A 27,357-nucleotide genomic window follows, 5' to 3' on the forward strand; every position below is an offset into this window, starting at 1 on the left:
AAAAGACAGGATTCAGGGTGCGGTTACTTCTGGAAGGGAATGGACTGGGTGTGCTGCTCAAGTGGGTCCTTCCTATCTGGTACACATATGGTTCCTATGCTGGGTGGTGGGGACATGGGTGCTCCTGACATACCTTTTTAAACATCTGAACTATTTTATAATACAGTTTATATTACATCTGTAAAGAGACATGTGAATATCAAATGAGGAAAGTGAAGGAAGGTCAAGTACTAAGCCCACTCTCCACACTGCTCCCCATCCCCACGCCCTTACACAAGCTACGGCAATTCTGGTGTCACTGCTATGTGGGCTCAAGAGAAAAAACTATCAAATGCTGTAACCTGCTCCAAAGGAGCAATTTAGGTTTCCTGAGGGATACTCAGTGATTTTCACTTAACTCGAGCATGAGTAAGATATAACTTTGTCAATCACATGGCAGGCTCTGTTCTAATAATCTCTTTCCAATGTCTTATACATTCAACAGCCCTCTGGGGTAGGGAGTATCATTTTCTAGATGGCGAAACAGGCTTTTGTAGGACTGTTATTTGCCTAAGACCACACAGCATGGAAGTGGGGTCTGCAAATGACCCCACTTACAAACCAGAACACACACACACACACACACACACGCACGACTTTTGACCAAACAGCTTTTTATTGAAAGACCGTAACACAAAAGAAAGCTGGGGAAGGTGGAGTACAAGGTGGGGACCCTCCCTGTCGACTCTACTCTGATTCCCATGAATATCAGGGAGGGAGACAGGAACCCAGAAAGGAAAATAAAAGAAATCCTGATCAACCCGGCTAGCCCTGCTCCAGGGCCCCAGATCCTGTGTCAGAGCCAAGGGCCAGGAAAGGAAGGAGGGACACTCTCCATCTACCAGATTCATCTGCCCAAGTCCACCCTGCCTGCCTCAGGCCTCCAGGAGCTTCCCCAGGAAGCGGAGGTTGAGGATCTTGAGCTGTTCATCAAGGTCCATGCGGACTATGCCATCCTCGCCATCAATGCTCAGCAGGACACCTGTGGCTTCCCGATCCTCACCCAGGATCACCTTCACCTGGGGGGGGGCAGGGACGACACGACACATGGGGTCACGGTCCTTGGCAGCAGCCCAATGTCCCCACATCCCTTTGTCCTCCCTTACCTTGTTGTTCTTGGTCGGGGTGATGGGCTCCAGGTGCTCACTGGAGATGCTGACAACCTTCTCGCTGTCCTTCAGGTATACGGAGCACATGCCTCCCTGGGGGTGGGGACAGCCTGGTCAGCCTGGCCTGCTCCCAACACAGGACTGATACCCCACCTCGAGGGACATAGGATCAGGGCTTATTCTAAGAAGTCACTTTCCCAAAGTGACACAGGGGCAGGAAAGGTGAAGGCTGGGCCTGGTTCCAAGGCCTGGGGTCTGTGGTGTATGGGGGCAGGGTGATCAGTTCAGCAAGGGAAGCTCCAGCATGAAGCTAACTTAGGCCAAAAGGGAGACTGTTTCTCAGGCTCTTGACTCATCGTGCCCCAAACTGGCCTCAGTTTCTTCCCCACACTCGCTTCTCATCCTGGGTCTCCGTCTCAAGGATGGCCCCACGGTCCCTGGCACCAGCCAGAGCTCTAGACCTCGTCTTAGTCAGCAACTTCACCAACAACCTCCAGCTCTGTGGCCTGTCCATTCAGCCTCCGAGGGTCTCTCCCACCTCCCTCCTTCCTCTCCTCTCCCCAGCCCTGTAGTACAGCCTGACCTCCCTCTGGGCTCCCAGCCCGATCCAACTATGACAGAGCAACATAGTGAATTGATTCCAAACCACAGATCTGATCCCACCACTCCCCTGCTTAGATTCCTCCACCACCCGCTAGTGCCCTGAGGACACAATCCAAGTTCCCCAGGCTGGCATGTGACCAGCTCCAGCCACTCCTCTGGCCTCATCACTCACCTTCCCCCTTGAATCTTTATGTTCCAGCCACAATGAAGAGACTTCAACCCCCCAAATGTGCCAGGCTTTCCTTCACCTCCAGGCCTTTGCACATGCACTCTATCTAGAACACACTCAACCCCTTCCCCAGCCATTTCTCTCGGCTTACTCCTGTTCATTCTTCAGGTCTCAGCGCAGATGTCACCTTCTCCTGGAAGCCCTCCCTGATCCCTTCCAAAGTTGGATAAGGTGCCTCCCTGGGTTCACATAGCTCCCCTTGTCCTCTGGGCTTCCCATATCCCAGCTCTGGCCACTTGGTCTGTCACTGTCTGGAAACGTGTCTGTCTCTCCCACTGGAATGTGAAATCTGTGAGGGTAGGGCCTGGAGCTGTCTTCCTCTCTGGTGTTTAATTAATTCAATTAGTATTTACTGAAGGGCCAACAAGGTGTCAGTCCCTCATCTAGGAACTGGGGCTACTTGGGAAGAAAATATAGGCTTGGTAATCAAAGAACCATACCAGGGTAAACTTTAAGCTTTTAAACAGGTAGATAACATGAAAAAGAATTACATGGACCCATAAGAGACAGATCTGAGACAGCCCAAGTGCTTTCTTGCAGGATGAGCAGGAGTTAACTAGACAAAGAATGGCAGGAAGAGAGTTCTAGACAGAGGAAAGTAATAAGCAAAGGCCCTGAGGCCGCAGAGAATTCAGTGACTGAGAAGAATGGAGAGAGGCCAGCAGAGCTGGAGCTGGGAACGCCCAGGGGGCGTGGGTGCCTGGCGCTAAGCCGAAGCCTGGCACAGAGGAGCACTTAGTCCATGTTACTGAACTGATCTCAGAAGAGTATGTCAAAAAGTAACCACACTCCTGGGTGCCAGTCACTGTCCCAGGCCGTTGGGGGCCCAGCCATGTGCACAAAAGGCAGAAGTCCCTGCCCTGTAGAGCTTACATGCCAAACCTTTCCACATCTATTTTTCCAGCTATAAATGAGTACTGGAAAATGGGGATAGACAGTTAAAAAGAAAACAGAAAACAGTAACCAGAGAGACTGGGGACCCCAAAGGAAGGGATGCCTGCCCACCCACCAGCCTGGGCACTTACCGTGACACTGCGGATGACGCCTGTCTGCCCCACCACTTGTGTATCCAGGTAGGTGTCCCGCACCTTCACCTGGATGTCAGTGGTCACCCAGTCGCTGGAGTTCTGCTCAATGCCTGAGCCCGGTGTATGCGGGTTGTAGCCACCAGGGGAGGGAGCTCCAGGTGTCATCGGACTATAGCCAACAGGGCTCGGGCTGGGGCTGGCCTGTAGGGAAAAAGGGATGGGGTCATTGGGAACAGGTTATTTGGCCTGGTTGTCCCTATAGGTCCAAGGCCCATCCTAGCCCACCACCCTCAAGGGCGTGCCAAGTGAGCAGTACCTGATAGGCCATGGGCGAGGGGGTGGGGTGGTAGCTGGCTGGGGAGTGGGTGTTCTGGTAGCCTGCTGGGCTTGGCGCCACCTGGTGGTAGCTCTGGGGGCTGGGGCTGGGCTGGTAGGAGCCTTGCGGGGAGGGGGCTGCATAGGGGGAGAACTGGTCTGTGTTGTACCTGCAGAGACAAGGAGGCGGGGGCATTAGCTGGGGGCATTAGAAGGGGAGAGAAGGAGGTGGTGGCAGTGGGGAGGGTTTGGACAGCGGTTGATAAGGGCTAGCCCCAGTGGACTCACATGGCTGGCGTCCCTGGCGTCTGCGGGTTGTACTGTGGGTTGACCTGCGGGGACGAGGGGTCTGGGTAGCCAGGTGTTTGGGGATTGGGGGTGCCCCCATAGGCCTGTGGGGATGGGGTAGGCTCATCATCGAACGCGTACTCATATTCTTCCTCAGCCCTGTTGGGGAGAGACGTCTGTTGAGAATGACTGTGGTGATCGCAGTGATACAGCAAATGCTTCCAGAACAGCGCTGAACACCAGGCAAAACCAAGGCAACTTCATCCTCACAAACAGCCCCATCCAGAGGCCTCCATTTCACAGGTGAGGAGACTTGGGAAATAGAGATGAGGTTGCCCGAAGTCACATGACCAAGATCACACAATTTGTCTCCAAGCCCAGGTCTTGACCACAGCACGCTACTACGATGGGAGCTGGAGAGATTACTTTGCCCCCAGCCCCAGCCTTGCCTACCCCTTCACATGACCAGCCTGGGGCTGGGAGGAGAGAACTCAGGGTGGACCACACAGGCCCATCCATCCCACAGAAACACAGCAGAACCATTCACGCACATGGGCACACACACCCAGTGGCTCAGGGAACCCTGCCCCAGCCCCCAGCTCCTGGCCCTCACCGTGACGGTGTGTTAGGATTGTTGGGGTCCCAGGCCCCACTCTGGGCAGGAGTGCGGCTGCCATCATGCAGGGGTGTCTGAGAGCCATAATGCGGGGTGCGACTACCTGGAACGGGAGAGATGTGTGTCCATCAGTTCTGTCCTGGCTCCAGATCCCCCCACATTGTCCCTCATCCCCATCCCCTGGGAGTGCTCACCATCCTGGAGAGGTGTCTGAGAGCCGTACATGGGCGTGCGGGAGCCAGAACCGTACATGGGCGTCTGAGAGCCATACATGGGTGTCCGCCCGTAGGTCGAGGTCATGCCGCCCGGGCGCCGTGAGCCCCTGTAGACACAGAGAACAAGTGGGGTAAGTAGGGCCCTTGCACCACCCAACAACCTCCCTCCCAGGCCTGCCCTGGCCCGTACACCGTGGTGAGGCGCTGACGGTCCACTGAGATGGTCTGGCAGGTGGAGTGCAGCTCCACGCGGGCTGTGGACTCCGTGGCATCTTTTACCACGCCAATGTAGCCTGGTGGGGAGGCAGGAGGTCAGGCCGGGTGGGCTCTCCTTCACCGTGCCCCTCCCCAGGCCTCCACACAGCCTCGCAGGTCACCTTTGTAAGGCCCCTGGGAGATGCGCACAGTCTGGCCGATGAGCTCGTTGTCTCTCCGCCCCCGGCCCCTGCTCATGCCGCCACTGCCGCCACCCGGGCTGCCAAAGCCACCACGCTGACCTGGGGAAGAAGACTGTCACCAGTCCCCGGGGCCATCCTCTCATGTGCTGTGCCCACAGTCAGGGTACCCTCCAGCCCCCTGTTCACCTGACTCCCTCCACCCTTGGGTTAGGAGGCTCCTCTGGGGGCCCCCCACCAGAGGCCTGGGCTTTCCCATCACCGCCCTAGCCACCCTGGGCTGCACTGTGGTGGGGGTCGGGTCTCCCCCGGGCTGTGAGCCCCACCATGGTCGGGCCAGCCCAGAGCAGACACTCAGTGAGTGTGGGCTGAACAGCCTCTCTCTTCCACCCCCCAGACACATCCCCACCCCAAATTCCCCTCACCTCCAGCACTGGGGTGCATGGGGCTGCTGATCCGGGGGCTCATAGGGGCAAAGCCACCTACTGTGAAGTTGGTCACATCTCGCGGCTGGGGAAAGGGCAAGAAGTGAACGGGAAGGCAGGGCCTGTGTAACAGGCTCCCAGCCCCTGCACCACACTGCCTGCTGCCATTTGGGAACAGTTCCTGATTGAACCTGCCCAGCAGCCATGCCTCCCTCTTTCTGGTCACAATGCCTCAATTTCCCTTTGGGAAAACAGTCACCCCTATGCCATTGTGGGCCTGTCAATCAAGAGGCCCAGGCCTCCCTTGGGCAAGGAGTGAGACTAAAATGTGGTAGTCAGGAATTTAAACCCCCAGTGACACAGAAACTGCAAGCCATGGGAATTCAGCATTCCACCTGCAGGGCCTGAGAAAACCATCTCCTGGTCCCAGCTCCCCAGATCCCAGGTTTGATTTCCTTTCTGATACCTGGTTCTGTACAACTTCCCTATAAATCCCACCTCAGGAACTTTGCTTTCCCCTGAGACATTCAGGTGGCTCTCTGACCCTTCCTTCAGGTCTCTGCTCAAATGCCACCTGCAGCAGCCCCCAGCATTCTCTATCTCCTTGTCCCGTTTTATTTTTCTTCACAGTGCTTGCCATCAGCCCCAGCAGTACTATGCATGTATTTATTTATCTGTTCATCTCCAGAGCAGCAGCACTAGAAAGGCAGAGATTTTTCTGTCTTGTTCACTGCCGTACCTCCAGTGTCAAGCACCTAGCAGGTGCACAATAAAACTGAATGAACCAATGATTTGGTAAACGGCTCAGTATCCCAATAACCGTTTTTCCATACTTTGCCAAGGACCTGACACTGACACTTGTTCTCCTAATCCTCCACAAGCCCCTTCTTGTCACTCCTGGGGCCAGGGTTGGTCAGAGCGCCGAGTCAGGTAGCCAACAGACAGGGTGCCACCATGCCTGTCTCACCTTCGAGCCCCCTGCCAGCACCAGATGGCGGGTCTTGCAGACAAACATGCCCCCGTTCTCTACCAGTTTCTTGCAATGCAGGAAGGCGAAGCTGCGGAATAGATGGCGAATCTCGCCCTCCCGGCCCTGGATGGGGAAGGACAGTCACTCTCGTGGCCATGCCCCACCCCAACTCTTTCAGATGTGACAGACGGGCAGGAGCTTATACTCACTGAGTGGGGGCCATCAATGACCTTGACAATGTCTTTCACATGGATGTTGTTCTGCTCTGAGTCCAGGGCCACGGCAAAGCGGTTGTCCTTCTTCCGGGTCACAGCCTGGTGCCTGACAGTCACCACCTTCCCATACATGTTCAGCACCTATGGAGGGAGGGGAGGGGATACTGAGGGGATGAGAGTAGAAAGGGGTGATGTGGAGCAGGGCTTCCCTACAGTGGGATGATTATTCCTGTAGGAAACTGTCGCAAGCTCTGCAGGACGTCTAGACTCCCTGACTCTGGGGCAGGTAATGTCAGGGAACCACCCCCCAGATACTGGGTCAACCGAAAATGTCCCCAGTCATTCCAAAACACCCTCTGGGAGGAGCCTCCATTCCAACTGAGCATCAGGGACCTGAGAGATGAGCAGAGGAACAGATGTTAACATAATAGCTAACGTCTACCCATCACTCTGTGCCAGACCCATGCTAAATTCTTCACACAAGATTTCACTGAGGCCTCAAAATTTCCCTCTGAGATGGATGTTGTCACAATTCCCATTTTACAGAGGGGAAATCTCAGGCCCAGAGAGAGCAAGTTACTAGCCCAGGGTCATACAGCACAGAGCAACAGAGCTGAGAGGTGAATCCAGAGCCCAGGGTCCTAAGCATTTACGCTCTGTGGCTCCCACGTGCACGGTGATGGGGAGGAAGGCGCCAGCAGCACCCAGCCCTTGAGAAAGCACCGAATGCCTGGGTACGTATCTGATATCACGGATTCAGTCACAACTAACGAAGTACATGCTGCTGCTATCTTCTTTTCACAGGGTGTGATACCGAGGCACAGAGAGGGTAAATGACACGCACCTGCCTGATATCACACAGCTGGCCATGGGTGACAGAGCCAGGTCTGCAACCCTGAGCAGTCTGGGATCTTAGTCACCATGCTTGGCCACCTCCCAGGATGAGGAGCTGGAGGGAGAGGAAGCCCCTAAAGTAAGCTTGCCTCTGCGTGCAGCACACATACCTGGAAGGTCTCCCGCTCCAGTCGCACGATGACACCCACGGTCTGGGGGTCCAGCTGCACCAGCTCCCCCCATTCATGCTGGCCCCCGACATCCACACCTGATGCCGTCTCCGAGCAGAGCTGCAGGTCCCGGGGGAGCACCTTCAGCTGTGGGAGATGGGAAAGGGTGAAGCAGGGTCCACGTGGCTCATTGGCCTCGGTCTCCTCCTGGCACATCCACCCCACTCCCAGCCTTCCGCTAGCTACCTCATGCATGGTGAGGTCAGAGAAGAGGATGACGAAGTTCTCCTCCACCCGCACAATGAGGCCTGTGTCGCCCTCAAACCGGCCGGCAATCACCTTCACGTGGTCCCCCATCTTGAAGTACTTCCGAAGTTCCTGGGCCGGGAACTCCAGCATGTCCTAGGGATCGGGTGTGAGGACAACGAGCAAGTCAGGGGAAGTCATCACAACCCATCTGTCCACCCATCTTCAGATTCCACTCGTAGTCTCAGAAAGACCCTGGCCAAAACCCACTCCAGGCTCACACCCCCAACCACAGACTACCCCAGGCCACCTGGACCAACCTCAGCCTGCCCCGGAGACTCAGGATATCAGCCTGGACAACCCTTTACCCCGCACAGAGACAGCCTGTCCCCAAGACATATGACACCAGACTAGACACCTCCTCAGACCCACCTGGAGACAGCCTCACCCCAGACACACCATGTTGGGCCTAGATAAGCCTCAGACACAACCACCCCTAAGCAAACTAAAACCAGTGACCTCAAGATTACTCCACGGTTTCGTCATGCCCTTAACCCACCACGTACATACAGGCAGCATGGTACCCACCTTGAGGTCCTCGTGCTTGGGCATGATGGTGATCTTGTTGCCATCCACGCTGAGGATCTTGCCCTGCAGGTTGATGAGCTCACCCTCACACACCTCCACGTTGTCCCCAGGTTGGAAGTTGTGTTCCCGCTCCTTCCCTGTGGGGGGAGGCACAGGGCTAAATTGAGGGCTGCTCACCATGGGCCGCCCCCTCCTTGGCCTGGGTTACTGACCGGGACCAAATACCTGTGCTTTCGGTCACCACCTCGAGGTCGATACCCTCTGGCTGGTCCTCAAATTTCTCCAGCTCAGAGAGTGTGGGCTTCACACCCTCCGTGATCTGAGCCCCAAGAGACAAGAGGGAGAGAAGGAAGTGGATGAAAGTCAGCGTCACAGCCCAGCTGAGGGGACTGGAGAGATGGTGAGATCAATCCCCTGGGGATACTCCTAACTTGAGGATCCAAGACAAGCCCAGATAACCCACTGCTCTGGGGCCTGGACTGCAGGAGGGAGAAAGCTTGGGCTCCCCGCTTCCCACCGCCATTAGCACGACCCCCTCTGGGACCCTCACCACAGCAGACATGGCAAAGCTCTTGAACAGAAAGCCCTTCCGGCTGTAACGGTTCCCCTCGAAGATGAGGAAGTCACCATCAGAGGCGACATCACCCCCCAGGGACCTGGGAGTTTGTGGGGGAGAGAACATTGGAAGTGGAGGTTAAGAGGAGAATCTGGCTGTACCTCAGTCTCCTCTGCTGGCAAAGGGGGAAAAGAACACAGGATGCCTGAGCCATCCCCTCCCAAAACACACACCCCTTGGCGAGAGTGACCTCTCACAAAGCCCGAAGGCCCCGCCTCAACGGAAGGGCGCACAGCACCCACCTTCTTGCACCCTGCTGCCCCCCGTCCCTGCTTTATTTTCCACTACAGCAAGTTTGACCCATTTTCCTAACTAGAATGGCAGCTCCAGAAGGGGAGGACTTAGCATCTTTTATTCACTATTTCCCCTATAATAGGGCCTGGCACACCGCAGGCACTCGGTGAGTACTAGCTAGACAAAGTCTCAGACGCTGCTAACAGTTAACACTCACGGACACATATGACCTCACTGACTCCTCCCCAAAGCCCATGACATCAGTAATATGAGCCTTGTTTCCAGGGAAATGAGAGAACGAGGCTCAGGGAGGGCACACCACATGGCCAACATGGCCTGAGCCCTTGAGTCTGAGAGTCAAGATTCAAATGCATGGGGGCGGGACTCCCAAGCCTGTGCTTAACTCTACTGGCCCTGCATGTGGGACAGCGGGACCTTAGTTCCTGCCAGTGCTTCTAGAGTGGGGAGGGAAAGCCTGCCGCGCTCTCAAAAAGGGAGCGCTGGGGAGCAGGCTGAGCTCCTCCTGCCAACTGCTCAATCATCTTCTCATTCACACGCTACATTTGGCAAGAGGCGAGACTGCTCAGCTGCGCGTGTCTGGGCACTGCGTCAGACCGGCTACTGGGGGGCAGGGAAGGGTCACTCTAGCTTGTGCTCAGCAGGGGATGTCCAGACGGGTGGAGACCACTGGTGTAAATGAGTCCAATTCAGGCACGTGAAGTATTAATCTGGCCTGGGCTGGAGGTATTAGCCCAGCCTGGCAAATCAAAAGGCTCATTCTACAGTCCAGCCTTTAACAGAATGAAAAACTGGCTGCTCATGATGTGTTTCCAGAACAGGACCAGAGGAAAAGTGTCACTGGCTCTTGTTTCTCCACCTCCTCCTCTCCTGCCCTCCTGCTGGAGCCCCCAGCAGCCCTGGAACACTGGAAACCCTGGGCTGCTCCAATGCTCTATCCAGCGGGGAGCGGGAGGGAGACACCCTGAGTGGAAGGGGCTCTGTACCCACAACTGAGGTGTCCAGGCATCAGGAGATGAGGGTAAGAGACTTTATAAAGCCTGATGTGTCGATAAATCTCATTTCAATATGTGATACCATTAATCACACTTACTAGGTGTCGAGTGTTGTTCTGGGTACACATGCATATTAAATCATTTGAGTCTCAATACAATCCTAGGAAGTGGGGGTTACTATTATAATCTTTGCAGCAGAGGAAACCAAGGCACAAGGATGTTAAATAACGTGGCTAAGGCTATACTGCCAAGCTAACCACTCACAAACTATGGATGGCTCCGGGAGCCCAGCCCTGTGGGGGAACCTGCAAAGGCACATCCTACACCACAGCTCTGGGCACCCGGCCTGGCCCAGCCCAAGGACACTCACCTGATCTTCTCTGCATCAAACAGCCTCTGTGGAGGCCGCTTAAACTTCTTCCTTTTGGCAAACCAGTCTTTCTGTGCAGGAAAAGGGGCATGAGTAGGAAGGGTGAGGGACGAGGGCTTGGCCACCAGCAGGGGTGTCAATCACCCCCTCTCCCCACCGGCAGCACGTCCCCACGATACCAAGCTCATTCGGGCCTTGATGCGGTCGTAGTCGATGCGCGGGATCATCTTTAGGGAGATGGTGTTTTGGCTGGGCTCCACGTAATCCACCTGAGAAGGCCAGACAGGTGGTCAGCAGGGGCCCAGCCCTCCCCTCCTGACCCCAGACACAGAAAGGGAAAGGAGATGCCAGGAAGGGCAAGGGACAGAGGGTGATGGGGAAGAAATGAAACTGCTGACAAGTCCCCCAAATTCACTCTCTAGCCTGTCTTCCCTCCATTCTGAAACTGAGTATCCACTGCCATCCTGACGTCTCCACCTGGATGCCTAGAAGGTCCCGCACACCCAGCATAACTGCAACTAACCTCCTGATTGCCCCAAACCCACTCCTCTCCCCATCTTGTCCCTCTCCATCCTTCCTTCTGCTCAGGCACACAACGTGGGAGGCATTCTTCGCTCCTTTTTTTCTCTTACACCCATATCCAACCTGGTAGCAAACCGGTCAGCTGTGCCTTCAAAACTTCTGACCTCTCCCCCCTCCTCTACTACCGCAGCCTCCGTCCTGTCCTACCATCACCTGCCACCCAGGCTGCGGCAGCAGGTCTCCTTACTGGTCTCCCTGCTCCCGTGGTCCATCGAGTCTACTGCAGGGTTTCTCATCCGGGTAAGCCTTTGTTGTGGCGGCCGTCCCACGCCCTGACAGATGTTAGCAGCACCCCTGGCTTCTAGCCCCTAGATAGCAGACTCAACTCCCTCCCCAGGTGAAACGACCAGAGGTGTCTCCATTCACTATGCAGCGTCCCCTGGGGGAACCCCTGCTTGAGAACCAGCGGTCTAGTCCCAATGCAGTCAGCAGCGTAATCCTATCAAAATCCAAGCCACGCCGTATCCCTTAGAACCCTCCCATCTGACTCCAGTAAAAGCCAAGGCTCTAGGAGGAGTCACAGGCCCCGTTGCCTCCCTGAGCTCATCTCCTGCCACTCTCACCCTCATTCACTCTGCTTTGGCCAGTGATGGTCCTAGCTCATGGGCTGCCTTCTGCCACACCCCTTCCCCCGAGAACTCCGCGTGGCTCACTCCCTCGCCACCTTCAGATCTTTACTCAACATGCACAGAAGATGGTCACCCGTTTCCTGTGTGCTCGCAACAAAGTCCGGACTCTGCATCACCTGATCCGTGTGGGGTTCTGCTCTCTGCACTAGTCAGGGGGCTGGAAAGGACGAAGAGAAAGGAGGGGAGGACAGAACAGAGAGCCCTGGCCTCCTCGGCCGCCCCAGCCCAGCCCGGCCCCAGACACCTGAGCGATGTCGTCCTTATAGATGCCCCGCTTGAGGCGGACCCAGGATTTTGGTTTCAGGTTGGCCACCTCCTTCACCACTTTGAGCACATCTGTCATCTCCTTGATGGGCACCATCTGCTGGTTCCAGTAGCCAAGCCGCAGGTTGCCCACGCCCTCGATGGCCTGCTTCACATGGGTCTGCTTGTAGGCCTCCACATAGATGTAGCCCTTCACATGCTCTGGTGCCACTACTGACTTAATCTGCAGGGGCTGGAGGGCCAAGCCAGTGAAAAGAGACAGTGAGACACGACTGCTGGTACCAGGAATGACCACCACCTCAGCAGTCTCTCTTCTAGGAATTTATCCCACAGAAACATGTTTGTGCAATGACCCCCACCCAGGGACATTCACTGCAGAGCCATTTAGCATAGAAAACAAACAAGACTGGAAATTTTAAAATGCCCCCAAAGAGGGACTTGTTAAGTTATGGAATAACCATACAGACATAACTCGTTTTACTGCTCTTTGGCTTTATAGCACTTTGTAGCTATTGTGGTTTTTACAACTAAAGGTTTGTGACAGCTCTGCAGGGAGCAAGTCTATCGGTGCCATTTTCCCAACAGCAATTACTTTTTAGTTAAGGTACGTACATTGTTTTTTCTAGACATAATGCTACGACACACTTAACAGAATACAGTATAGTGTAAACATAACTGTTGCATGCAGTGGGGAACAAAAAAATTCATGTGACTTGCTTTACTATGATATTCACTTTATTGTGAGGGTCTGGAACCAGTATCTCCGAGGTCTGCCTGTACCATGAAATACAATGTAGTACTTAAAAAAACAATGAGATGGATCTATATGTAGTGACACAGAAAGATATCCAACATACGTTCTGTGGAAAAAGCAACTAGAACCAAAGAGAGCTGGAGTGACTATACTAACAGCAGAGCAGACTTAAAGACAAAAATTGTTACCAGAGACAGAGGACATTTAATAATGATAAAAAGTTCAATCCATCAAGAAGATATAAGAATTATAAATATATATGAACCTAACAACAGAGACTCAAACTATAGGAAGCAAAACCCAACAGTAATGAAGAGAGAAATTGGTAATTCACCAATAATAACTGGAGACTACAATACCCCACCTTCAACAATGGATAGAACAATTAGACAGAAGATCAACAAGAAAACAGAACACTTGAGCAACAAACCAACAAGACCTAACAGACATCTATAGCTAGAACACTCTGTCAAACAGCAGTGGAATTCTCAGGGTTACACTGAACACTCTCCAGGATAAACCATATGTTAGGCTACAACACAAGTCTCAAATGTAAAAGGAATGAAATCATATCAAGTATAATATATTCTTCAACCACACAGAATGAAGTCAGAAATCAAAGGAAATTTACAAGGTTCACAAATATGCGGAACACACTTCTAAGTAACCAGTGGGTCAAAGAAGAAATCGTGAGGGAAATTTTTAAATATTTTGAGATGATGAAAACAAAAACACAACATACTAAATTTATGGGATGCAGAGAAAGCCGTGCTTAGAGGTAAATTTACAGCTGTAAACACCAACTTAAAAAAAAGTTTTTTGGGCCTCCCTGGTGGCGCAGTGGTTGAGAGTCCGCCTGCCGATGCAGGGGATACGGGTTCGTGCCCCGGTCTGGGAGGATCCCATATGCCGCGGAGCGGCTGGGCCCGTGAGCCATGGCCGCTGGGCCTGCGCATCCGGAGCCTGTGCTCCGCAACGGGAGAGGCCACAACAGTGAGAGGCCCGCATACCGCAAAAAAAAAAAAAAAAAAAAAAAAAAAAAAGTTTTTTTTCAAATCAATAACCTAACCTTCCACTTTAAGAAACTAGAAGAGAAAGAGGAAATTAATCCCAAAGCAAGCAGAAGGAAGAAATAATAAAGATCAGAGTGGAAATAAGTAAAATAGAGGTTAGAAAAACAAGAGAAGGCCATCAAAACCAAAAGTTGGTTCTTTGAAAAGATCAACAAATTTGACAAACCTTTAGCCAGACTGACCAAGAAAAAAAAGAAAAAGCTCAAATTACCAAAATCAGGAATGAAAGAAAGGACATTACAACCAACCAAACTTACAGAATTTTAAGGCATACTATGAATAACCGCATGCCAATAAATTAGATAACCTAAAGGAAATGAATGTTTTGTAGAAAGACATAAATTACTACAACTGACTCAAAAAGAAATAGAAAATGTGAATGGACCTATAAGAGGTAAAGATATTGAATTAATAAGCAAAAAACATACATACACACACACACACACACACTCTCTCACAGACACACACACACACCCAAAGCCCAGGATTAGACGGCTTCACTGGTGAAATCCACCAAACATCTAAAAAATTAATACCACTCCTTCACAAACTCTTCCAAAAAATAGAAAAGGGGGGAACATTCCCTATTAATCCTATGAATCCATTATTACCCTGATACCAAAACCAGACAAAGACATCATAAGAAAATTACAGACCAACATCCCTTATAAACATAGATGCAGGGCCTCCCTGGTGGCGCAGTGGTTGAGAGTCCGCCTGCCGATGCAGGGGATACGGGTTCGTGCCCCGATCTGGGAGGATCCCATATGCCGCGGAGCGGCTGGGCCCGTGAGCCATGGCCGCTGGGCCTGCGCATCCGGAGCCTGTGCTCCGCAACGGGAGAGGCCACAACAGTGAGAGGCCCGCATACCGCAAAAAGAAAAAAAAAAAAAAACATAGATGCAAAAATCTTTAATGAAATAGAAGACCAAATCCAGCAACATGCTTTCATACACTATGTGAATTATATTTCAATTTTTTAAAAAGCACCTAGTTTGTTTCCGTATTCGTTGTGATAGTGAAAAATGGAAACCACCTTATGTTTACTGTCATGGAAAGAGGACTATGGTATTGACAAAAGGCTCTCTGCAAAATGATACGTAGATAATACCATTTTATTTTTTTTAAATACCTATTTTCAATATGCAGAGAAGATGGTCTGGAAAGACACACAAACCGACAGTAATTACTTCTGAAAAATGGGACTTGGGTATGGAGAGATTTTGGCTTTCATGATATACATGTACCACTTCAGTCCCATCTCAAATGGGGTCACTAGAATCTTGCCCAGGGCACAGGGTAGAAGTTTGAGCACATTCAAAATCATGATTTGCAAATCCTGCAACCGTCCACTTGGTCCCACTGACACACACCCACTGTTTTGGCAGGTAAAAGCTATGCACTCAGCCTAACACAAATCATATTCAGTGAGAAAGTTACCAACCAGCACGCCCTGGTTCCAAAACTAACAATTACGCCTATGACAACAATTACATTTACTGAACACAAGCTGCAGAACAAGTCCCGGCTAAGGGTTGGACCTATTCAAATATACTTAATCCTAATGATGCTGAGGGGCAATTAAGGGGCGCAACGAGGGGAAGCGGCTTGATAGAGGTCACACAGTGAGGAAGCAGCAGGGGCAGGATTCAAAACCCAGGAGTCTAAAGAAAAATCTGTGCCCTTAATGCAGCATCTGCTGCCTTGCATGCAGCCGGCATGACTTCATGTTTTGTGTGTTGTGTGTGAATGAGCCCTTAAGGGGCAGGGACCAGCTCTGGCACTGTCACAGCTGTATCCTCAGCACCTCCCAATGCCGGGACCAGCCCAGAGGAGGGGCTCAGCGGATTTTGATAACTGAGTGAAAGAGAGAAGGAAGGAATTCTCCTCCCAAAAGGCCTGTTCTGTGATGCACTTAGCCAATAGGGACTCCCAACCAAACAGTAAGAGGGTGACAGCTGCCCACCAGGGTTGGTGAACAGGCAGAACTCGTTCTCAGGCAGAGAAGGCTCAGGGAGCTAGATGGCTGACTTCCAGAGGGGTGCAGAGGCTGGGGAATCCTGCCAGAAATGCAGAGAGAATGAAGACAGTATCTCTGTCAGGCATGAAGAACACTTTGATCCAGAAAGTGGCCATTTTCTAGCTGAAGCAGCTCACCTACCAGGCAGTGCTGCTCAGTGCAAGGGGTACCTGGTACCCCTGAACCTGTACTGTCCCTCACTCTGGGCTTTACCTGTCTCTCACCCACAAGCTGCCTGCCTACCCGACTTACCGTGTCTGTGAACTGGTAGGCAATGAACTTGCGCATCAAGGAAATGGCTGTGGCCCGCTCCTCCCCAATCTGGAAGAAGAAAGGCAGACTTAAGAGAAATGACAAGATGGAGAACAGGACATAGAAAAGGGGGCAGGAGACAGCGGCAAGAAAGACAGAGTCGGGGGAGGGCAAGGTAAGGGTAGGGGAGTAAGAGGTACAAACCACTATGTACAAAATAAAACAAAGCTTTAAGGATACATTGTACAACACAGGGGACATAGCCCATATTTTCTAATAACTATAAATGGAGTAACTTTAAAATATTGTGAATCACTATATTGAACACCTGAAATTTACATAATATTGTAAGCCAACTATACCTCAATGAAAAAAAGAAAGAAAGAATCATCAGGCAAAAAAGATGGGGTAAGACAGCAGGAATGCCCTGGCGGTCCAGTGGTTGGACTTGGCGCTCTCACTGCCAGGGGCCTGGGTTCGATCCCTGGTTGAGGAACTAAGATCCTGCAAGCCACGTGGCGTGGCCACAAGAAAGACAAAGTAGGAGAGAGAGAGGAGCAAGAGAGATGGAGAGATTACAGAGCAAGAGTAATGGACAGCAAGAAAAACAGGGAGGAGACACTGAGTGAGGGAGGGAGAGGGGAGGGGAGGAGGAGGGTGGGGGGAGAGAGAAGGATGTAGAGGCAGACAGAAGGAAGAGACGGACAGATCAAGGAGACCCAGGAAAGATGGAAGGAGAGTTCCCCCCAACGAGGCCGCCTCTCCCATTCCCCTGCCTCCCCCAGGCCGTGAGGCCAGAGCACATACCTTACATTTGACAGTCCACAGATTGGGGTCCCTGACAGGAGAGGAAAAGGAAGCCTTTTAGTGAAACTGTCTCCTCATCATGAAACATACAAATCACCACACCCATCCTTCGTCCTCTCCCTCCACACCCTCTCCCTTCTCCATCCTTCCATCCATAAGCAGAGAGAAGGAGAACAGTGCCAATCTGCCCTTCCCCTCTTTCCCCATCATCCACCACTCTGTCTGTGTGACACTGTGACCTGATTTATTTCAGAGAGTGAGCCGTGTGGGCACATCACCCCAGTAAAAATTCCCACCTCGGCCCTCCTGTCCCACCCCCTTACTTGACTCCCGGGAGCAGCTGCTGCTGGGTGATGTCATCCGAGAGCTCATCGGATCCTCCATACACCCTGGAGAGAGAAAGGCCGTCAGGAAGGAAGGGGTCTGTCAGACCCCTGACCCTTCTCAGAGAGGAACCACCGGCTCCCAGCCTCCCATCAGCCCAGCCCACACCCTTACGTCTCTCCCACAGATGACTTTGCATATTTCTTCATGTAATACTCGCCCAGTTCTTCTTCTCGCTGGTCCCTGGGGTGTGAGGGGGAAAGTAAACAAGAATTGAAGGTTGGGGAGAGGAGGGTGGGCTGACCTGCCCCCAAACCTCCCTTTCCCCTCACTGCTTACCTCCAGAGGTTTTGTAGGCGGCGAGCCCCGGAACGGTCTTCATCCAAGACAACATTGTCGATATTGGAGGCTGCAAAAAAAATGGGCAGATGGGGTGAGTAAGGGGAGATGAAGAGCAAGCAGGGGCCTGGAGAAAGCGGTGGGGGTTAAGGGGGTCAGAGGTGGGTCCTGGGGCGGCAGATACCTCACTGAGGAAACCCGTAACCCTCACCTTCCTATTCTGGCCTACTCAGCATCCTGCTTCTCAGTGTCCTCCTTGGGGATGGGGCCCAGCAGTTGGGGACACCCAGCTGTTCCCCATCTCATCGCCACTGCCTAAGCACATCCTGAACTCCGTCCCAGCCCCCCCACCCCTTCACCCTGCTACCGGCAATGCTCACACTCACACATACACGCACACATAAACACATACACGCTTTCCCAGGCCAACAACTGCTGGAGACCTGGCCCCAGACCCCCTGCCTCTGGACCCTACGCGAGTCAGAGCCCCCGGGGCCGGGGAGGGGTCGGGGTGAGGGAGGGTGCCACAGGCAGGAAGGAGGAGATGTCAGGATATGGGAGGAGGGCCGGGGAAGCACACTTTTCAGGTTCTTACCTTCAATCTCTTCTACTTGGAGGAAGAGGAGGTGGTGGTGGTGGTGGTGGTGGTGGTGGTGGGCGAGGGCAGACAAAGTATGAGCCAAATTATAGCAGCGAAATCAACCAATGGGTTGGGGGAAGGGGAAGGGAGGGACACAAGAAGGTTGAAAATCAAAAGTAAAGGCCAGGCACCAGGTGGTGGGGGAGAAGCCGAAATGTATGAGGCGCACAGAACGGAAAAGTAACAGGGAAGGGGTGGCACTGGCCCAGGAAGTGGGGGGTATCTTGGGATAGAGCCTGTCCCACCCCCACAGCCCCCAGAAGGGATTCACTGGGGCCCTAGGAGCCCAGAGTCCTCTCCCCACAGCCCCCATCCCCCCAACTCATGGGCCTAAAAGGAAAAGGGTGCGGAGCTGGCCTCTCTGGCAACGACAGAAAGAAGCAAGGTGAGGAGGGTGTGGGTTGGGGTGGCTCCGGGCATGGGGGTGGGGGTAGGCTCTCAAGACCCTCTCGGCCACACCCCCAGCGGTCTCCCAGAGGTGGGGCCCACACACACCTTTCTCCAGGATGTCTTCTGCTCCATCCTCCCACTGGTCCTCATCCTCATACTCATCGTCCACATCTGGAACGGGAACACCAGGTGGTCAGGGGGGCATCCAGGGAAAAGATGACCTCATGACAACAGCTCCCAGGAAACATCTCCTCTGGGCAACAGGCACCACAAATCCCCACCTCACAGGTCAGGACACTGAGGCTCGGACAGGTGAGGCTCTCACCCAAAGCCTCAGAAGTGCTTCAAGCAGCAGGGTCAGGTCTAATGTGCAGATCCGCCTGACTCTAGAAGTCATCCCTCCCCCTACCACCCACAGATCCATTTTAAAAATAAGATAAAAACAAGGAAGCAGAAAAGTTCCCTCCCAAATATCAAGGGAAGGGAAAATTGGTATATAGGGTTTTTTTGTTTTTGTTTTTTTAAAGATAGGGTTTGTGGTTTGTTGGTTTTATTATTATTCGCTTACATTTGTAACAGCCAACCCTTACTGACAGCGTACTGTGTGCCCTGCCCTCCTCTAAGTACTTTCCAAATTCCTCATTGAATCATCCTGGCAACCCTAAGGGAGGTACCACCATTGTTCTAATTTTACAGTAAGGGCTCTGAGACCCAGAGAGGTCACCTAACTTGCCTAAAGACGCTCTGACACCTGAGAGGCAGTCTGGCTCCAAGGTCCATGTGCTTCACCTCTCCACTACATAACATATACTCTTTTGTATGTATCGAATATTACACTAAAAACTGAAACAACACACAACGAAAAAATCCAAAGTGTACAGAGGATGCAAGTGTACAGTGAGTCTCCCTCCCATTTCTAACCCCATTCAGTCCCCTTTCTCAGATGCAACTGTGTGACCAGCTTCTAGTCTAGAGGTAATCTGACCTTATATAAATGCATATAAACCCCCCACCACTATTTTCCCTTCACACAATTTTTTTTCTATAAACTTATGTATTATTTATTTATTTGTTTATTTATAGCTGCATTGGGTCTTTGTTGCTGCGCGTGGGCTTCCTCTAGCTGTGGTGAGCGGGGGCTACTCTTCATTGTGGTTGCGTGCTTCTCACTGCGGTGGCTTCTCTTGTTGCAGAGCACGGGCTCTAGGCGCACAGGCTTCAGGAGTTGTGGCACGCAGGCTCAGTAGTTGTGGCGCATGGACTTAGTTGCTCCGCGGCATGTGGGATCTTCCCGGACCGGGGCTCGAACCCGTGTCCCTTGCATTGGCAGGCGGATTCTTAACCACTGCGCCAACAAGGAAGTCCCCTTCCACACAATTTTTTAAACACACTGTTCTGTCCCACCCTCTTTTTTAAAGCAATACTAGTAGCTTGGAGCTCTTCCACAGCAGCACACGCCTCACTATCTGTCCTATAGTTCATTATACCAGGCCCTTATCATCGATGGACATTTAGGTCACCAAACATTTGAAACTGCAAACAGGATCGCAGCAAGTGTCTTTGTTCTTGTATCCTCATGTACCTGTGGGGTGAACTCCTAAAAGGGAATTGCTGGATCTAGGGTCCTGATGTGGTAGATGTTAATGGGCACCGCCACAGGCAGTGCTGAATGTCACTCCCACCACCACCAAGTGGGTGTCCCTAGTGGCCCACATCTTTGTCACATGGCATGTTATCCGTTCTCTTGATCTGAGCCCATCTGCTGTCTAAGACTTTCTCTCTAAGCAAGGACTCCCTCCCACTCAGCCTTTCAGAAAAGGGCTGAAGCTCTCTGAGAACCAGGAATACCTAGAGCATCTCCTGCCCCTCTGTTCCCTGGTTTCCCCTCAGGTAAGAAGGTCCCAAGAAAATGAAGGGTGGTGTTTCAAGTCGCTCCTCTTTACCTGCGTGTGGGAAACAAGCATTCTCATCTATGGATGGTGGGAGTATCAAGTAGTGACTTTTTCAGGAGCTGATATTTGGCCAAAGATATCAAAAAGCTTTAAAAACATATGCATCCCCATTGTCCAGCAATTTGACTTATAGGGATTTACCATGTAAAAAATCTGCCACGTCTGTGTTAGATGAAAAGACTACATCTTCATTTTCACTAATCTCTAAGTGAAATTTAGTATTTACATCAATTATGCGCAATGGCAACAAACCACAGTAGTGTTAGCCATGAAATCTGATATTTTCATAGCACAGTACAGCTATAAATATCTCAAAATATTACTCACAGTGTTACTTCAAAATTAGATTCTTAACAGAGCCTCCACTAAATCTTGTTATTTCAATGTGCTAAAAAAGAAGCACATACATCACAATGTTCTCTTACTATTTAGATACTGTATTTCAATATAATTGTTTTCTTTGGAATCCTATGTATTTTTTTTTTTTTGCGGTACGCGGGCCTCTCACTGTTGTGGCCTCTCCCGTTGCAGAGCACAGGCTCCGGACGCGCAGGCTCAGCGGCCATGGCTCACGGGCCCAGCCGCTCCGCGGTATGTGGGATCTTCCCGGACTGGGGCACGAACACGTGTCCCCTGCATCGGCAGGTGGACTCCCAACCACTGCGCCACCAGGGAAGCCCCTATGCATTTTTTTTTAATGCATTTCAGAAAATGATTCTGAGAAGGGTCAGGGAATCACACTTCCATAGGTTTCACCAGTCTCCAAAAGGGGTCACGGTACAAAAAAGATTAAGAACGCCTGATCTAGGTAATAACTTGCATATGTGAGTCTAAATGTTATATGAAGATGCTCACGGCAGTGTTACTTATACTACTGAGAACTTCAAACAACATCAATGTCCCACAAGAGACTGGTTCAATAAAGCACATCACAGAATGGAACAATGTGCAGCCACTGGAAAAAACAGATATTTCAACAATGATGATGATGATGATGATGAGAGCAGCTAAAATTTACAGAGTACTTGCCAAATGTTCAGAAAACTTTCCTTACAAGAATTAACTCATTTAACCTAAACTATCTATGTTATATCTACTTCCACAAGCATTGAAGAGAAAAGCAGTTACACAACAGCAGAGACACTGTGGGTCTATGTAATATAAATAATAACCCTGTTTTCCGAGGGCCTACTGCAGGCTGGGCATTATACTTTGGGCTGCCATCACCTTGACATGCTTTACATGCGTAGTCCCCCAAATCCCCAAAATATCCCTGCTGAAGTAGGCAGAACTGCCTGTCCCCCTGTACAAGGGGGAAAAGAGGCTCAGACAGACAGGCAGCAACTTGCCCAGGGCCACGTGGAGAAAAGAGCAGAGAGAGGCCAGAAGGGACCTGCACCTGTCAGCCTCCGCTACCCCGTCCGGCTGCCTACTTCTAGGTCATCTGAGCTTTTCACGATTAGTAGTTTTTTAAAGGAGGCTAATGGCATTGTAACTGGGTTTTAAAAGGATCTATCTTATAGGAATACATATGAAATCTTTGGGGGTTAAATTATGTACTTGGGATTGGCTTCCACATCATCCAGTGGTGGGTGGGAGTGAGGAGGAAATAAGAAAGCAGGTGCGGCACTGAGCTGCTCACTACTGATGTCAGGTGACGGCACACGGGGCTCTGTAAACTCCCCTACGATTGTGTGCTTGACATTTACCAAAAGAAAATGTTTAAAAAGTACATTGGAGAAATAGAACTGAAGGTGGAAGTCCAGCCTCTGCTCAGCACTCGCCAGCCCTGTCACATACCAGCCTCATCGAGAATGAAGCCGCCATGGCGGGGTTTCTTGGGGGGCCGGTCATCATCTTCCTCCTCCTCTTCCTCATCATATTCCTCCTCCTCTTCCTCCTCCTCTTCTTCCTCAGGCTCTTCCTCCTTCTCACTACCTGCTGCACTCCGCCGCTCCTCCTCTACCTGCAGGGTCAGGTAGGGTTGGGGCACCAGTGTACTGAACCCCCCAAATCCAGACACCATGCTCTCCACCCCTAAATCTGACCTCAGCTCTGCCTGGACGATCACAGCCCCCTCTGCTCTGCATACATGCCCTTCCCCGCCGGCCAGGCCTCCCTGGTAGCCATCCTATCTCAGTGACAGCAACACCATCCACCCAACCAATATCTGGGAGCTGACCCCACCCCCAACTAGATCTCCTTGCTAGCCTTCCCGGAGCCTTTAAATGTTATCACTCCATTGGGTTTGGTCCTTGGCTCTTGTCTCTTTCCATGCTACAGCTCCCCCGGGCCATCTCATCCACTCCCTTGGCTGTGGTGGACATCTCTGTGACATCGACTCCCACATCTGTTTCCAGTCTACACTGCTGCCAAGGCCACTGATCGCCTCTCACAGCTATTCTATGGACATTCTTTGGTCCTTACCTATAAGACCTCTCACACCACCGACCACTCTCTATGCAGGCAAATGCTCTTCCCTTGGTGTCCGCCACATTGCACTCTCCTGGCTTTTCTCCAACCTCTCCGCCCGCTCCTCTGAAGGCTCCCTTTACTGTGCTCACCTCTCAAATACTGGCTTCAATCACCAGGGTTCAACCAAGGGCCCACTTTCCTTCTCCCTCCATGCACTCTCTTCCTGGCCATTTTACCTTCCACGATCTCACCTACTGTCTCTGTAGATGACATCCCATCTGTCTCCAGTCCCCTACTTTTTTCCAGAACTAGAGACCCTCCTGTGCCAGCAGCCTCCTGGATACCTTCCTCAGATGTCCTCTGAGCCCTTCACAACCACCACACCCCCAACTGGCCTCTGTGTCTTCCTCTAGACCTGTGCTTGCCTCCTCTAGCTCCCATTAGGCACCAAATTCTTGACCTTTCTGCTTTTTGAGCATCATCTCTTCAATCCGTCCCTTCTTCCCCACCTGCACAGCCCCTAGCCTAGGCTAGAACATTGTCCTCTAAATCTGAATCCTTGCCCCAGCTTCCTTTCTTGTCTCTTGGCCTCCAATCCCTGTTTTTCATACAAACCACAAAAGGAAATGACCCACACAAAACAGTGTTCCCCAAACTTCAACCTTTCCCTCATTAACTTCATGACTTCTTGCCATGTCCACATCGGTACAACCCATTTATCTAATGTTTTCTTTAAATTCACTAAAATTTTTACTTCTGAGGCAAACTTTTTTGTTTTGAAATGTTTCAGAAGTTAAAACTCTTTAAAGGTTAGCTAGTTATAAACAGAAAGTAACCATAAAGATAAAAGCAAAGCAATGAAAACAATGTTACTAAGTCCCAACATGATATTGTCGCCTGCTGCAGGCTAAGTTTAAGGCCTGTTCTCCCTCCCAAACACAGAGACTAGCAAATTTCAGAAAGGTGTTCAAGACACAGTAGCACTAAAGTGAAACTTTCTCCATGACCCAATTAAAGGACAGGGTGTGCAACTAAAAAGAAAATAACTTTCTCACTAAATGAGTCAATGTCGCTTCAGGTCTTATGCTTATTCCACCTAAAAGCACTTCTCATTACTCCTCACCCGGAAAACATCCTACAGTTTTGGGAAACTATGACCTAAAACACGAATCTGGGGGACTTCCTTGGCGGTCCAGTGGTTAAGACTCCACACTTCTGCAGGGGGCACGGGTTCAATCCCTGGTCAGGGAACTAAGATCCCACACGCCGCACCATGCGGCCAAAAAACAAACACAAACCAAACCAAAACAAAACAAAAAAACACGAATCTGATCATTTGGTCCCCTGCTTAAAACACAGCCACGGCTCCCTACTGCCCTCAGGTAAAGAACCAGCTCCCTAGCAGCCTGGTCTGGGAGTGCACACTGTACCCTCTGCCTCTCCCTCTCATCCCGCCTCGCTGGGCTCCCCCTCCTAAATGCTAGGTTTGAGCCACACTGAACCGCTCGCAGCACGTTCTCATCGCACTGTCCATCATCCGTGCCGGTCCTCAGCATAAAAAGCCTTTCTCTTCTGCCTCTTGTTCATACTTCAATCAAAATAGCCTCTCTTCCAGGAAGTGATGCCCAGGAAGTGATGCCTGCCCTCTCCCCACGAGGGAAAGTCAGGCACATTCTCTGGGCTCACAACTCTCTGGGCCTCCTCCATCACAGCCCTGACCACCGAGCTCCCTAAGTGAAAGGCCCATGCTAGCTCAGGCATTGCTGGGTCCCTAACGCACCACCCAGCCTGGGGCTGGGAACAGAAAATGACTTTAAAAAAATAAGGCTGACCCTTGAATAACATGGGGGTTAGGGGCTTCAACCCTCTGTGTAGTCAAAAATCCACACATAACTTATGGCCAGCCCTCCGAATACAAGGTTCCTCCGTATCCACGGTTCTGCATCTCAGGATCCAACCAATCTTGGATCATGTAGTACAATTTACTATTGAACAAAAATCCACATATAAATGGACCCAAGCAGTTCAAATCCGTCGTGTTCAAGGGTCAATTCTATTTGCTTAATACAGAATCCTAATTAGCCCACGATGTCCCTTACTTTAACAACTCAAACTACAAGAGGACCACAGCCTGACTTCTAGGAACCCTGCCATCATCCCCCTGGCTCAGTCCCAGCAGTCTTCTCTCCAGACCTGGCTCCGCATCCTCTGAGGAGATAGCTCTCACTACTATCTCTATGTTACCTCAGGGCTTGAACGTGCTCTTACACAGTCCGTCCTCAGCATCCCCTGGAGTAACCATCTGCTTATAAAACTACCTCCACCTCAAGACAGAGAGCTCATGAGGGTCTCATTACCCTCAGGCTTTAACCACAAGCAAAGTGTCTTGAAGCCATGAGTCAGAGACCAAGGACTCAGTGAGACAGCTTCAAGTAAAGGCCCTTCGTGCCATCTTCCCTCGTCCCATTCCCACCACGGCAAGCTGAGGACTCCCCAAAGGACACAACAAGGATTGACAATCAAATGCCTGCAGAGGGCAAAGAGGAAACTAAATAAGTAGGGCAGCTCAAGGGAAACCTATGGCACTCTTCACCTACCTGATGTTTTCCAGAACACAGGTTTATGAAATCTTTCCTTTTCTTAAATCTGCATGATGACAAATGGCAATTAATATATCCCGGGAACTGGAGAAAATTCCTAACTTTAAAGAGGGGGTGCCACTTCTTGAGAAAACGGCTGCTGTGGGTGTCACTCAGATTGCTGGCTCCTCCCATTGTCCCAGAAAAGCAAGAAAGCTTGATTTTTACATGAAATTTCTACAAGTGTTGGCAACTAACTTAAGCAATAAGTTAATGTTTCTATAATCATACTCCCATCTATTTGTTTGTAATTGTTGCCTACTAAGTGTAAACTCTGTGAAGGCAGAAATTTGCCTTGCTCCACTCTCTCCAACACCTAGGAAGTGTCTGGAACATAGCAATAGATGCTCAAACATTTACCTGTTCAACAAATGAGTAAATGAGAAATAAATAAAACAGGCTAATAGCCAATAAAATAATATTTGAAATCAGATATGTCCCAGGAAATGTGTATTTGGTTCCTAAAACAGTGACATTCAACAGACCCCTTAGGGTTGAAGCTAAAGTGATCCTTTCAAAATATTAGATCACATGCTTCCTTTGCTCAAAACCTTCTCATGGCTTCATCTCACTCAGTTAAGGACAAATTCCTCACCACAGCCTTTAAGATTCGACAAGATCTGGCTCCTGTTACTTCTATGTTGCACTCACTCTGATCCAGCCAAACTGAACTTCTTGTTACTTTCTGAACACCACAGACATGCTCCCAACTTTGCACTTGCAGTTCCCCATTACTGGAACACCCTTCTTCCACATGACATGACTCACTCACTCACCTCACAAATCTTTTTCCAAATGTCACCCTCCCAGACTCACCATGATCACCCTGATCACCCTACTCAAAGTGCAACCAGCACTCCCTATTCCCCTTCTCTACTCTACTCTTCTCCAGAGTGCCTTCTAGCTAACTAAATGATTTACTTCTCAGTTATGTTTGTTTACCTTCACCAGAGCAAAGACAGATTCTAAAAATCTGTTTTGTTTACTGGTGTAGCCCAAGGGTAAAGAAGTGCGTCTAGCATGTAGTAGACACTAGAAGTATATTTCTGGAATGACTGAGCACACCTAAAAATAAAAACTAATAGTGAGTTCTTACTATATGCCAAGTCCTTCAAACACATCACTTGTTATTTCACTGGACCTGGAACATCCCCGACCTCCAGCACCTGAGCCTCTGCTTGACTTGGGCTTGCCTACTTCCCTATCTCTCCCGACAACCTGGAAGCTCCCAGAGGCCAGAGCTCCTTCTGATCCCCGCTAAGCTCCCACATGGGCCGTTCTGCTCTGGTCCTGTCCCCAGGAGCAATGCCTTCCCCAGCGTCCCAGCCACAGACCTCGGCCTCCTCGCCGTCACTGCTGCGCTCGCTGTCCTCCTCCTCGGAGAAGTTGCTGTCTTCGCTGTCCGACATCTTCTGCTCGCAGGAAAATACGGCGGCCTCAGCGCTTCCCCCAGTTCCGAGCCCCACCCCGAGCCTCAGTTTCCCCTCGGGTTCCCGAAGAGAAGAAAAACCCCTCAGCGCGCTTCCGGCAGCCACGTTCCGGCAACTGTGATCCCGAAAGGGGACCACCCCCCGACACACGCCACCCGCTATACCTCCCGAGTCCCCTAATCAGGTCTCTACACCTCCTTGGCCCCCGGCGATTCCCGGGCCTGCCACCACGGCCTCCAACCCAACGGCTCACCGCTCAGGTGCCACCTCCGCCTTCGGCACCAGCTGCAATTCACACGACGCCTGGCTGAGACTGACGTGCGCTCTCG

General features: G+C 51.2%; 1 protein-coding gene across 2 annotated transcripts; it reads right to left on the bottom strand.

Annotated features, from left to right (window-relative positions):
- Positions 1 to 636: 636 nt before the first annotated feature.
- Positions 637 to 27,357, bottom strand: SUPT5H (SPT5 homolog, DSIF elongation factor subunit). 2 transcript variants are annotated; one of them, XM_060083277.1, is made up of 30 exons: positions 27,282 to 27,357; positions 26,933 to 27,010; positions 22,345 to 22,510; positions 18,698 to 18,763; positions 18,158 to 18,169; positions 17,563 to 17,632; positions 17,398 to 17,466; positions 17,223 to 17,288; positions 16,900 to 16,930; positions 16,093 to 16,161; positions 11,974 to 12,225; positions 10,698 to 10,787; positions 10,519 to 10,589; positions 8,836 to 8,941; positions 8,511 to 8,604; positions 8,286 to 8,422; positions 7,698 to 7,853; positions 7,452 to 7,598; positions 6,442 to 6,588; positions 6,230 to 6,355; positions 5,263 to 5,347; positions 4,820 to 4,939; positions 4,633 to 4,735; positions 4,422 to 4,549; positions 4,225 to 4,330; positions 3,612 to 3,770; positions 3,325 to 3,493; positions 3,006 to 3,209; positions 1,146 to 1,241; positions 637 to 1,058 (listed from the first exon to the last, which is right to left on the bottom strand). In XM_060083277.1, the coding sequence occupies exons 2-30, from the start codon at positions 27,005 to 27,007 to the stop codon at positions 915 to 917; spliced, it is 3,264 nt and encodes a 1,087-aa protein (XP_059939260.1). In that variant the 5' UTR covers positions 27,008 to 27,010; positions 27,282 to 27,357; the 3' UTR covers positions 637 to 914. The 2 variants fall into 2 exon arrangements, with proteins under 2 accessions (XP_059939260.1, XP_059939261.1); XM_060083278.1 differs by lacking the exon at positions 18,158 to 18,169.

Source organism: Mesoplodon densirostris, chromosome 19 (genome assembly GCF_025265405.1).
Source record: "Mesoplodon densirostris isolate mMesDen1 chromosome 19, mMesDen1 primary haplotype, whole genome shotgun sequence".
NCBI lineage: Eukaryota > Metazoa > Chordata > Mammalia > Artiodactyla > Ziphiidae > Mesoplodon > Mesoplodon densirostris.